The 13,984-nt window shown below is 42.9% G+C and overlaps 1 protein-coding gene across 1 annotated transcript; it reads right to left on the bottom strand.

Moving 5' to 3' along the window:
- Positions 1 to 1,935: 1,935 nt before the first annotated feature.
- On the bottom strand, positions 1,936 to 13,616 carry LOC138982935 (uncharacterized). The gene is made up of 6 exons (XM_070356331.1): positions 11,285 to 13,616; positions 10,603 to 10,895; positions 9,997 to 10,117; positions 8,032 to 8,130; positions 6,135 to 6,309; positions 1,936 to 5,508 (listed from the first exon to the last, which is right to left on the bottom strand). Exons 1-6 carry the CDS (start codon positions 13,404 to 13,406, stop codon positions 5,481 to 5,483), a joined length of 2,838 nt encoding a protein of 945 aa, XP_070212432.1. The 5' UTR covers positions 13,407 to 13,616; the 3' UTR covers positions 1,936 to 5,480.
- Positions 13,617 to 13,984: the final 368 nt, after the last annotated feature.

Raw genomic sequence — 13,984 nt, 5'->3', positions numbered from 1 at the left:
ACTTGGCGACTCAATCAGAAACTACAACTCTATGAACTGTCATGAACTGAAAAGAAGTATTGGTGGGTTCATTACGGTAAGACGGGCGGGGATATAGCTCAGTTGGTAGCGCGCTGGATTTGTATTCAGTTGGCCGCTGTCAGCGTGAGTTCGATCCCAGGTTCGGCGGAAATTTATTTCAGAGTCAACTTTGTGTGCAGACTCTCTTCGGTGTCCGAACTCCCCCCCCGTGTACACTACATTGGGTGTGCACGTTAAAGATCCCACGATTGACAAAAGGGTCTTTCCTAGCAAAATTGCTTAGGCACAGTTAATAATTGTCTACCTATACCCGTGTGACTTGGAATAATAGGCCGTGAAAGGTAAATATGCGCCGAAATGGCTGCAATTACTGGCCGTATAAAATTTCATCTCACACGGCATCACTGCAGAGCGCCTAGAACTGTACCCACGGAATATGCGCGATATAAGCGTCATTGATTGATTGATTGATTGAAGACTGCAGTTTACTTCTCATTGCTGTCAAACATGAACTGAGAGGGCATCAATCAATCAATCAATCAATATGAGGCTTATATCGCGCGTATTCCGTGGGTACAGTTCTAAGCGCAGGGATTTTTTATATTTTATTTTTATGCAATTTATATCGCGCACATATTCAAGGCGCAGGGATTTATTTATGCCGTGTGAGATGGAATTTTTTTTACACAATACGTCACGCATTCACATCGGCCAGCAGATCGCAGCCATTTCGGCGCATATCCTACTTTTCGTGGCCTATTATTCCAAGTCACATGGGTATTTTGGTGGACATTTTTATCTATGCCTATACAATTTTGCCAGGAAAGACCCTTTTGTCAATCGTGGGATCTTTAACGTGCACACCCCAATGTAGTGTACCAAGGTGACAGTGCAAATTGCCAACCCTGCTAAGCCCCCCTCTTCCCTTGAACCATTTTGAAAATACAAAGCAAAAGGGTGCAATCTGGCAAATCCTGAGCCACTTATTAACATCAAAAGGTACCCATTCACAATTACATGTTAAATTGGGATGATACTCAGGCCAAAAGGCACTTGAAAAAGCATGCCAATTAGACAATTATGCTACACGTAGAATGTTCTACAAAGCAGGAAATCACTGCACTAATCTGGAAAATAGGGACCGGAAATGGAACGAGAAATTCCGAATGAAATCTTGAAGATTGGCACCTATGCCTTCTACAACAAGTTCAAACAACAACATTAGATTTATATACATCACAAAATCAACACAGTATCTATCTGTATGAAAATACTAAATACGAGTGTGTCCTGAACCTTCATCAAATCATGTTGTGGACTGCAAGAAATGCAATGCTCCACCTTCACCAGTGATGGCGCTAGTATTTTTTCAAACCGGTACGCACATTTTTATGATGCAAACAATGGAAGCAGAAAAAAATGGTAGGCTCGTCATTGGAAAAGTCCAACTGGTTTTGTTGTTTTTACCAGCGAAAATACCTGGTAGTTCTAAACATCAACCGGTAGGTAATACCGGCAACCAATTTTATTACGGTATTTTTTCATTTCAACCGGTAAAATACCAGTAAAATGCCACGTAAGTTTGGCATAACTTGACTTTGAGATAAAAAAAAAAACGCAGAAAATATAGAAACAAAGACTTCCGGCAATAATACATTGCTATTCCAGTATCTGAAACTGTCTCAGGATTCACACACTGCCAGATACAGTTAAACAAGAAGAGCAAACGCTCGATCGAGTCACTTTCGCAGTTCTGAATATTATATGAGGCATCAGATGGACAGGAAGAAATTGCTATTCACAACACAATGAGTCACGTTCACATAAAATTTGAGCCCGGTCACTTTTATAGTTTCCGAGAAAAGCCCAACGTTAAGTTGTGTGTTGCCGAACAGAAAAGGCTAGTTATCTCCCTTGTTTTTCTGATAACGTTCGTAAAAGGCTACAGATGTAAATACTTTGATGTAAAGAATAATCCTACAAAGTTTCAATCACATCCGATGAACTTTGTCAAAGATATAAAATGTCTAATTTTTCCTTTGACACTGACCTGTGACCTTGAAAAAGGTCAAAGGTCAACGAAACCATCGTTAAAGTGTAGAGGTCATTGGAGGTCACGACTAAACAAAATATGAGCCCGATCGCTTTGATAGTTTCCGAGAAAAGATATAAAATGTCTAATTTTTCCTTTGACGCTGACCTGTGACCTTGAAAAAGGTCAAAGGTCAACGAAACCATCGTTAAAGTGTAGAGGTCATTGGAGGTCACGACTAAACAAAATATGAGCCCGATCGCTTTGATAGTTTCCGAGAAAAGTCCAACGTTAAGGTGGTGTCTACGGACGGCCGGCCGGACGGCCGGCCGGCCGGCCGGACAGACTAACACTGACCGATTACATAGAGTCACTTTTTCTCAAGTGACTCAAAAAACCGCAAGATTGTTCAATTTCACTGTTGCACTTGTAAATCACTACACATAAAATGTTATAACACATCACAGTGTTCACAGACTGACTGAAAATATGAATACACAACCAACGGGAATAAAATCATAACAATCACAGTCATTAATCAACATTTGATTGGCTAATGGCAATGCGCAAAAACTGTTAGCGCACTCCAACTTTTCCACAGAGCGTATTCTTACGCCCTTTGCCTAAGCGAGAGTGTACTCTCATCCTCAGAATTAATTAATGACATGTAGCTTATATTCTCCACAATACCAATGATTATGACCATAAATTTCCTGCTTCTCAATTAAAGCAGGTGTTTTTTTCTGACAGATTGCATGTGCCTGTGCCACAGTTGCCACTGATCTAAAAATAGAACCCGCTGTGTCTAATTTTTAAGTTTCGACTTGCGAAGATTCCTCTCATAATTATGCCATGTTAGTGGCATGGAGCTTATTATCCACATTACCAAATGATGAGTTAGTATACAATTCCCAGCAGCTAACAGAAAACACAAGTGTTATTCCGATAACGTAGCAGCTAGATCAGCACGCAGCAGACTATACTGAAATACGACTGCATCTGTTCAGTAAATGAATGTTTTCCGAATTATTATTTCAAGGCAAGAACAATCGGAATCGAAAACGTGTAGGGTTTAGAACGTTCTTACCAAAAATAAGACTTATTACCAGCCTGGCTCATGCGTGCAGACTCAGTGCAACGTGACGAGCAATTTTTGTTTTTGAAATGAGACTCAGTGCAGTGGTTTGATTGCCATAGCCTAGCAGACGACATAAATCCCGCTCAGCAAATTAACATGTTGGGCAAATGTGTACGATAAAACGATGGGGATATAATACGTGTAGGGTTCAGAGCATTCTTACCATTCATATCTAGTACCAGATGAGTGAAGATACCACACGAGAAACATGCCACATTTATTTAGAAAATGTGCTTTCCGTCGACCTTGGCAAGGGGCAAAACTCTGCATAGTCAATCTGTCGAAGCTCGATGAAGGTTTTGAATCGCAAATAACTAAGAGCACAGTCCTTTCTCCGAGTTTAAATGAGGTCTCTATGAAAGATCATCACTTTTTAGCTTAACGCAACACTGGAATTTACCAACAGAAATTAAAACAAGAGTTTGCGTGAGACGAAAGCACGACACACTTGAGACAGCCCACACAAAAGTAGATCTGACACAAACTTGACCACACAGTTACGCCTATCCAAATGCGCATTGCAAAATGTGCGTTTTCAATCTTCTTTTTTATCTGGCGGTACTGACAATATCAAGACCTTTGGCAGAGAGCTGACCAGAAACCAGCGGCGCAGCAAATTCTCCGGAGGAAATGGGGCTGGATAGGGCACACCCTGAGAAAGCCAGCATCCAGTATCACGAGGCAAGCCCTGAAGTGGAATCCACAAGGGAAAAGGAAGAGAGGCCGGCCGCGCAACAGCTGGAGACGAGACACTGAAGCAGAGATCAACAGGCAGGGGAAGACCTGGAGCCAGATCGAAAGGGCAGCCCAGGACCGTGTCGGATGGAGAATTGTCGTCGATGGCCTATGCTTCCCCGGGGGTTCATAATGGCCTAAGTAAAGTAAGTAAGTACTGACAATATCGTTATAGAAACAATCCCAGTGCACTAAGGGATTTATAGAGCAAATCTCGAAAATAATGATTGAACTCAGCGCTATGCGCTTCATTCAATAATGAATTTTCTCGATTTGCTCTATAAATCCCTTAGTGCACTGGGATGTCTCAATAACTTAAATAATAATAATACGAGAATTAATAACGCGGACATATCTCAACACAAGGCGATCCAAGGAGCAATTATCAGCAACTACTATAGCCAGTTCCTTTTCAAAATAGATTTGGAAGTGTATATACACGGCTGTTCCTAGCTTGTGGTTTAGGGTGAGTTAAAAATAGCCCAGCAGAGGGAATAGTTTGGCTACCAACGGTTGCAGTCAGCACACTGTTAAGCTCGCTTGCCTGTTATACCCAACTGCTTCCACGCTATACTGGGAGATTGGCTTTCTCTGTGCATAGCACTGATAGAGCTACTAGCTGCTGTGTTATCTCTGCTGTGGAGAAAGAATGGGTGCTAAAAATAGCCTGTAGCTGAAGTAGCAAAAACGAAGCACTGGGAACAGCCGTGTATACGATTTTAACATAAGGAACACAACATTGTTTTGTAACAACCACTTGTAATTCCCTTTAGACTGCTGAAGAAAAAATATCAAAATCACTGCATGCAAAAATAAACCCCAGCTCGGTGGAGTCAGTAGTTGGTCAAAACAAATTCAAATACATTTTACAATCTAAACGAAAGGGGTGCACAACAACAAAAGGGGCACTCACCAACAAACTCTCTCTCTTACAGTTACACACTCATATATTTATAAACACACAGTAACCAATCTCATCACATACTGTGCAGCAGTTTAGTGTACATTTTATTTCAACCGCAATGAAACAATAATGAGCGCTTCTGGGGTGATAACGCGAGACACCTCCTGTGATCTTGCCGCGAGGTGGCGCCAGTTACCAGCAGAAAGAAGGAAGGGGCATAACCTCACAAGAACCGACCATTGTTTGTTTACCGTATAAAATGCACGACTTACACACGAACTGTTACCAAACCGATATGCTATTTGGGACCAATGCAAGTTTTTTTCCTTTCTCGTGTGATCTTGCCGCGAGGTGGCGCCAGTTACCAGCCGAAAGAAAGAGGGGGCATAATCTCACCAGAACCGCCCATTCCAGTCTTGACAAAATATGATCACAAAAAAACACCAAAAAGATTATCACTGGATAAACAAAGACAAACACATCATCGTAAAGACGGCGATTTGTCAAGGTATTCTGGAATATGTTGTTGATTCTGTATCCCTTTTCCTCGATTATATATATTCAATGTATTTTGCACAGTCTTCATCTTCACAACACACAAGTAACAGTAACACACATGAACATTGCTGTTGTTTTGCATTGACATGGGACTATCCTGTGCTGGCAGAGGCAATATCACTGAAACAGACAAACACACAAGTTTCATCTATCATACATGCGAAATTTCAAATAAAATCCAACTGCTTTTTCTGTTTGGTATGATAATTGTTGATTCTGGTTTAACTAATATATGTAGCTTTGGTGCACCCTGTCATTTGAAAAGCAAACTCTTAATATCTATGCATCCATGGTGTGAAAGAAATCTGTTTGTCCACGTGTGAGGAGAAAAAGAGTTTTAAGGAGACACACACACACACAAACTCTGTCTCTCACAGCCCCCCCCCTCTCTCTCTCTCTCTCAGAAAAGAGATCTACTGTATATAAATCATATGGTAAACACACACGAGCATACACACTCTCCCTCACACACTCTCCCTCACACACACACTCTCTCTCTCTCTCTCTCTCTCTCTCTCTCTCTCTCTCTCTCTCTCTCTCTCTCTCTCTCTCTCTCTCTCTCTCTCTCTCAGAAAAGAGATATATAAATCATATGGTAAACAAACAAACACACACACACAGACACACACACACACACACACACTCTCTCTCTCTCTCTCTCTCTCTCTCTCCCTCAGAAAAAAGACATATATATAAATCATATGGTAAACACACACACACTCTCTCTCTCTCTCTCACTCTCTTACCCATCAGTCTCCATGGGTTCAGGAGAATGCACATACTGGAGAAGGATGTCACTGTGCACAGTTTTCATGTGACGGATGAGGGTCACCTCACGCGTGTACTTCCGATTGCAGTGAGCACAGGACCACAGCTGTGACTGCTCTGAGTGAACTATCCGCTTGTGTCGTCTTAGGTCACCTGTACAGAAACAATAGCTCAGCATTCAATTTTATTGCTCCCCCGAAATCGGCGTATGCTGCCTGAATGGCAGGGTAAAAACGGTCATACACGTAAACATCCACACGTGCTAAAAACATGAGTGAACGTGCGAGTCTTAGCCAATGAACGAAGAAGAAGAAGAAGAAGAAGAAGAAGAAGAAGAAGAAGAAGAAGAAGAAGAAGAAGAAGAAGAAGAAGAAGAAGAAGAAGAAGAAGAAGAAGAAGAAGAAGAAGAAGAAGAATTTGATAGCAGTGATGCATGCAATGAAAAGACACGCTTGGGACAAGCCAAAAGTGTCCTTTTATTGCAGGTGGCTTATGATGACAAGTATACTTTAGTCCAATTAGTAGACATGTCTTTAAGTGTTCGGGGCGGGGATGTAGCTCAGTCGGTAGCGCGCTGGATTTGTATACAGTTGGGCGCTGTCAGCGTGAGTTCGTCCCCACGTTTGGCGAGAGATTTATTTCTCAGAGTCAACTTTGTGTGCAGACTCTCCTCGGTGTCCGAACACCTCCGTGTGTACCAGCAAGCACAAGACCAAGTGCGCACGAAAAAGATCCTGTAATCCATGTCAGAGTTCGGTGGGTTATAGAAACACGAAAATACCCAGCATGCTTCCTCCGAAAACGGCGTATGGCTGCCTAAATGGCGAGGTAAAAAACGGTCATACATGTAAAATTCCACTCGTGCAAAAAAACCCACGAGTGTATGTGGGAGTTTCAGCCCACGAACGCAGAAGAAGAAGAAGAAAGGTAAGTGTTCTGTTATCAGCGGGGCCTCACGTCACAGGTACCACTGTACCTAACTAAAAATAACAGCAACGGTGGCAGTGTTAATAATGACAATGAAAGAAAAAAGTTTTGACCGTCAGTGTGAAATAACACTATAATTATCTGCATTAGCAAAATGCAGAATGAAAAGAGGATATGGGTATGGATGACGGGAAAGCAACCACTGATTTTAACATCTTGAAAATGCAAATGATTAGGTCATGTCTATCAAACCATACCACAAAGAGATAATGATTACAGAAAACAACCGCAACCACAGTTTTTTGTGTTTTTTTTCGTTCATGGGGTGAAACTCCCACGGCTTTTACGTGTATGACCGTTTTTACCCCGCCATTTAGGCAGCCATACGCCGCTTTCGGAGGAAGCATGCTGCGTATTTTCGTGTTTCTATAACCCACCGAACTCTGACATGGATTACAGGATCTTTTTCGTGCACACTTGGTCTTGTGCTTGCGTGTACACACGGGGGTGTTCGGACACCGAGGAGAGTCTGCACACAAAGTTGACTCTGAGAAATAAATCTCTCGCCGAACGTGGGGACGAACTCACGCTGACAGCGGCCAACTGGATACAAATCCAGCGCGCTACCGACTGAGCTACATCCCCGCCCGCAACCACACTAATTTAGAGTTGTTTTCAGGGCTAGGTTTTCAGTCACTGACGCACTTGATCGGAAGCATGGGTTTGACCCCTGACCCTCTGAGGCTGGGAACAACACCGCTCATTATGTTTCAATGACTAAAATCAAGAGTCAACTGTGACTAACACTTACGCACATGCACACTTGCAAAAAAATTATCAGTGAAGATTTAAACAGATGCACTCATACAAACTATGCTTCTAAAACAAGAACAACAAAGAATAAAAATAAAAACGAAAAAGAATAAAAATAAGAATGAAAAGACTAACCTGACTGATAAAAGCAGCGTTCACAGATCTCACACTTGAAAGCTCTTTCCTTGGAATGAAATCGCTCGTGCACCACCAAGTCACTCTTCCGTATGTAACCTGCAGCACGGACAAGAATAGGTTATGCACAGATTATTATCTCTTCTTAAAGGTTTCTCCAGAGCTTAGTGACAAAATACATTTATATATTTTGTCAAAGTGAGTGGAGTCAGAGAGAGAGAGAGAGAGAGAGAGAGAGAGAGAGAGAGAGAGAGAGAGAGAGAGAGAGAGAGAGAGAGAGAGAGAGAGAAAGAGAGAGAGAAAGAGAGAGAGAGAAAAAAAGTAAATAACCTTAACATGTTTTACATTTTTAAATGACCTATAGAACTGTATAATCATTTTTAAGTTCATAAGTCTTACAAGGTGCTAAACTAGAGCTGAAAATGACCACAAAAAAAGAAGAGGGTTCACAAGTTCAAAATGAGTAAAAAATGTCATGATTTGCATGCATTCCTTATCCCACACATAACCAAAGTGCTGTTGACTACTTCACAATCAATACTGAGTACCAGGAGGAGTTAAAATGGAGGAATTCCTCCAAAAAGGAGAAGAATCTCATCACTACACATGTAATGACATTTGTTTGCTGCATCCTGCAGCTTAAACAAGGGTCACACCGCAGCAATTCAATCGTACGAAATCCTGAGCCGACATTGACTCGCATGCAGCAACTCGTCACACGGGTAGACATGGCTACATTCATTGACTCGCATGCAGCAACCCGTCACACGGCTAGACATGGCTACATTCATTGACTCGCATGCAGCAACCCGTCACACGGCTAGACATGGCTACATTCATTGACTCGCATGCAGCAACCCGTCACACGGCTAGACATGGCTACATTCATTGAGCGCGAGCAGACGCTTTTTGGCGAAGCAGGTTAATCTGATGTAAAAACATAGCTCTCACCCTGTCCATAGACCATTTATCCTGGACCGCCAACTAGCTCTCTCTCCGCTCTTTCTCTCTATTACGAGGTAGCAGCCTCTCGCATTTAGGAACCTACGCTTACAAGCCTTTCAGAAATCAGGGGGACGTGATATCCGGTGTCGATTGTAAACATGGACGAAGTTGCCGAGGTAAGTTCTGAAAATGCTAAAATAAACTCAGCAAAAAAGCATATAGAACATGTTTTTCGATGAGTTTTGTTAAGTTTAGTTCTTCTTCTTCTGCGTTCGTGGGCTGAAACTCCCATGTACACTCGTGTTTTTTGCACGAGTGGAATTTTACGTGTCTGACCGTTTTTTAGGCAGCCATACGCCGTTTTCGGAGGAAGTTTTGTTAAGTTTAGTTTGGAGTTTTGGAAAATCCAGTTCATTGTCACCTCCCATTGTCACACATAACTGGAGCGTGCTTTCTTTTCACTGTCTTCGAATCGCTGGCCTTTCAAACCGGACGCGACGCGCCCCTGAAAGTCGAGAGTCGTAACCTCGAAGGGTCACGTGACGAGTTGGCGGTCCAGGCTATTTGGTCTATGCCCTGTCTTAAAATACCTTCAAGCATAAGGCATTCAAAAGAAAGATATTAGGCAGGCAGTTGGGTCTGATGGTTCTCTACCATAGAACACCCCTAAAATGTCTCCTTTGCATCTGATAAAAGAATTGTTCTTCCACAAAAGTTTTGAATCGACGGAAAGAAACGGCTGCTGTCCGCCATTTTTTCTAGTGAAGGCCGCAACGGCGCAGTCGCATTGGTTCTGACTTGCAATTGACTCGCAGAGAATAGAGCCAGTTCTATCGTCTGAAGCAATAAGACAATCACTTACGAGTGACTCGAAGCACGATCGCATGTGAAAATTGCTCCATGTGACAGGGCAAATTGTTCAGTGTGACCGCCCCATTAATTTTGAGCCCTATGCTTAAAAATTGACTAAGGCGGAGGCAGGAAAAGCACATCACAAGTTAACATAAACTCTATAAATACCTTTGCCACACGTCTGGCAGTGGAAGGGATGCTCGTCGGTGTGAATAGCCATATGTCGTTTCATGTCACAGCGTTGCAGGAACGGCCGATCACAGTATGGGCATTTGAAGTGCTTGTCCTCCTGTGGAATAAGTTTTAAGAAAATAACAAGACACAAAAATTGAACAAATGTTTTTCTAGATCCAATTTTAGCTAAGGAGGATGGAAAAGTGGCAGACAGCTAAGACAAAAGAGAGGGTATATAAAATAAAGATAAAAGGGTGCTGATATAGCTTCTTTTTTTTTTTTTTTTTTTTTTTTTCACAAAACAAAAGATTTAAAAAAAAAAAAATTTTTCTGGATCTAATTTTAGCAAAAGATTATGGAAAAGTGGCAGACAGTTTAGACAAAAGAGAGAGTATATAATATATAAAAGAAAGATAAAAGGGTGCTGATATAGCTTATTTTTCCACAAAACTTTACTTTCTCACTGCCCGTTATGCCGGTTGGAATGTAGGGTAGCTTTTCCTAAAACTATCCGAATAGAAATGATAAAATGTTCCTAACAATGATACTTGATACATTGTTTTCACCTCACACTTTTTCATTTCTGTTGTGCAAGCTTACCTTTAAGTTGACAGTGTGCACCTTCCTGTGGCGTAAGAAGTTGCCACGGCGAGTGAAGACCGCTGTGCACAGGTCGCACTGGATAGATTTCTTGCCCTTGGCTGTTGCAGACGTTTTCATGAACGTAACAGCAACACCGTGTTTATCCTCTGTCTCTTCTTCGCCTTCAAATTGTCCTTGATCTCCGGAGTTCAGATTATTGTCCTGGGGGATATCGTTGCTAGATGATGTTGCAGCCTGCGTCTCACCAGCAATGTCTCTGTGTGATGAAGGTGTAGGTTCTGCTAACTCACCTAAAATGCCAAATATGCTGAATAAGTATTAATTTGGTAACAAACTAACATCAACTGTCAAAAATCAGAAACCATCCCTCTCATCCTCTTGTTTATAACCTCTGCTCCCCCAAAACACAGCCTTCCTCTCTCTATCACACATTCACAAACGCATGAGCATGCTACTTCTTCGGGAGCTTCAGGTCAGAAACTATAGTCTGCCCTATCATCCCATCATTTTCAAAATTTTCAGATTTTATAATAATAAATGCATTCCGCATAAAAGTGTGGACAGGAATTGCAATATGAAGTAATATCAAGTGGATGTGGTGTGGTGTGTGCGTGTAAGTGTGTGTTGGTGTGCGTGTGTGTGTGTGTTTGTGTATGCAGCAAACTATAAGCCTCCTCACCACTGGCGTTGTTTTGCCCAGCCGCCTCCTGTCCAGACACAGGAGTACTGTCAGTAACATCCATCTCCACGGGGTTGATATTCACCTGTCGCTTCACACCGTCCTCCTGAATGATGCAGATGATGATTGGGCGGCACACGTCCGACGTCAGCTTCTCTTTCACTGTCAGTGGGATAAACTTCTGTATATCATCATTGTACTGGTGACTTTTCTTGCTCTTTCTTGCGTTTGGGTCAGGAACCTTGACTTGCACCCACTGAGTGCTTGAATCTGTGGCCGAGTTCTGAGAGACAGTTTCGTCATCATTTTGACGCTCTTCATGTGAATCATTCCTTGTTTCCTCATTCACTGAGTTTGCCTCTGCTGATGCTGTTTGGTTGTCAACAAATGCAACAATTGCTGGTATGGGTTTGTTTTCAGATAGAACTGAACTGGCAGCAGATACTGCAGCACCATCAATTTCATCTTCTTCTTCTTCAACATCTGTATCAGCATTGCTTGCATCAAACTTTTCCCCAGAAACAGATGTCAAAGCTGGTTGCGCTATGGTTGAACTAATGATTGTTCCTGACGCAGAACTTGTGGAGGCTGAAGCAGAGTTCGTTTGACTCTGGGCACTTGTCCGTGAAAGATTCCGCCTCAGCACCACCACGACTGAGTTGCTCTTCTCACCGAGGCCGGGGACCTTGAAGGTTGAAACCTCTATGTCTCCATCCACTTCTTTGACAGACTCAAGCCGAGGCTTAGAATATGCAGAACTTGGTCCAGGCTCTGTTCCAGCAGGCAAGGTAAAATCTTTGGGATCTGCCTTTATGTTCCATAATTTGCTCTCACTCTGTGTGTTGCTTCTGTCTGTAGTTGTTTTGTTTTGCTGCATGTAGTGGTCAAGGATCTGCTGCAGCCCTTTGCTTACTGCAGCGTTGGGTGGAGTACAACTGATAACCAGTGGGTGTTCATTTGTCTTACTACTATGCTGGGATGTTGACAACGATGATGAAGGTGATGACGATGATGAAGAAAGTGGGGTTGTCACACCAGGAATCACTATGCTACTTGTACTAGTGTTTGTGCTGACAGAGTTTAAATCAACTCCCACATGACCACTTGAACTTGAAGAAGTGCATGCAGAATCATCTACACAAGATTGGGTGGCTGTAAGTGAGGCCTCTGATGCAAGTGAAACAAGTGAAACGAATGGTGCAGAAGCTGGTGCAAGCACTGAAGAAGTGTTAATGGGAACAACAGAAGGAACGTAGCTGTCAGCATTGCCAAAACCACTGACAGACCCTGAGTGCGCAGTACTGACCGGCAGAGAAGTCAAGAGGTTCAGACCTAGTGCTGACAGCTGCTCTGTATCCAAACCAGCAGCAGGAGGCAATTGTATCACTAGTGGCGATGAAATTCCTGAAGCTGACGGCAGAAGGCTGAACTGAGGAAATAAGGTGGAGCTCAGGAGCACTAATCCTGGGGGGAGATTCAATTGTTCCTTTGTTGATACAAACGTACTTGCTTGGGGTGGGGACGGTGAGGCAGAAGATGAAGAAGACGACTGCAAAGTGACACCCTGGAGAACGTTCTTCACAAAAGCCGCTGAAGTGGCATTACCAATGACAACAGGGTGGGACTGGGAGACGGGTGTCAGAAACTGAAAAGGTGACAGGAATTCTAGTTTCTGATCACCCGCCGTCACATAGTCTTTTGAGTCTGCTGTATTTGCCAGTAGAAAAGTTTGTGGTGCCATTGGGTTGTTTTGTTTCTGTTCTGATGAGCTTTGTGTACCAGACAGAAGCAAGGTTTCTCCAGTTAGATTGCTGGGCAAACTTTCAGTATCTCCTGTTATGCTGTAAGCAGAACCAGTCGCGTCACAGCTTGAACTTTGCGGAACAGAAACACCATCCGCGAGTGATGAACTCAGGATGCAGTCAGAATCAAACCTGGAGGAATCTCCGGCAAAGTTGAGAGTATTTTCAGTACTGAACGGATCTGCTGGATCGCCTTTGTCGTCATTCTCCATGCAAGAACCTGACAGAAAACCGCCCATATCAGACGACAGACCGTCCGATTCGGAGTTGTGATGATCACTGGCTATCTCCATCTTTATACACACTTCAGGAGACGCCATTGCGGCTTGCCGTCGAATGTATAATTTACAAATAAAGATTATCGATTGGAAGCAATAAACAAAGTGAAATCGCAGCTGAGGGCATTGAATTCTGTTGCAAAAGCGTTCGAAGTCTATCTTATCATTTCCTGAAGCGATGAAGCCGAAGTAATCACTACTGCTGATTGTGGAATGTGGGCAATAACGGAAAGACAAGACATTCGTCAGCCATGTTTCTTATCTCCCAAAGTTTCAGAGTTCTTTCCCCTTGCACAGGCACAGAACAAAAAGCATTTCTTTGGTTTAAAAGTGCCCGTCACCTTGAACAGAAATGTAAAAAGCGCCTGTCAGTGTCATTACAGCCCCCAGAATCGGAGTATGACTGCCTAATGAGCGCGGGGGGTGGGGGAGGGGGGGGCGACCATACACTTTACATGGGTCATACGTGGGAGTACGTGGGAGTCACAGCCCGCGAGTTGCCACGCGGCAGAACCGCCGAGACTGATTGATAAGAATCGAAGAGTAGGCTACATTTCATTGCCCATGTAAAGAGTTCAAGATTACCCAATGATTTTGATATCATTGAGTTTTGTGATAGT

The sequence above is a fragment of the Littorina saxatilis genome, linkage group LG12, assembly GCF_037325665.1.
Source record: "Littorina saxatilis isolate snail1 linkage group LG12, US_GU_Lsax_2.0, whole genome shotgun sequence".
Lineage (NCBI taxonomy): Eukaryota > Metazoa > Mollusca > Gastropoda > Littorinimorpha > Littorinidae > Littorina > Littorina saxatilis.
Note: the sequence above shows the minus strand (reverse complement) of the source record. Positions and strands in the feature narration are given on the sequence as shown.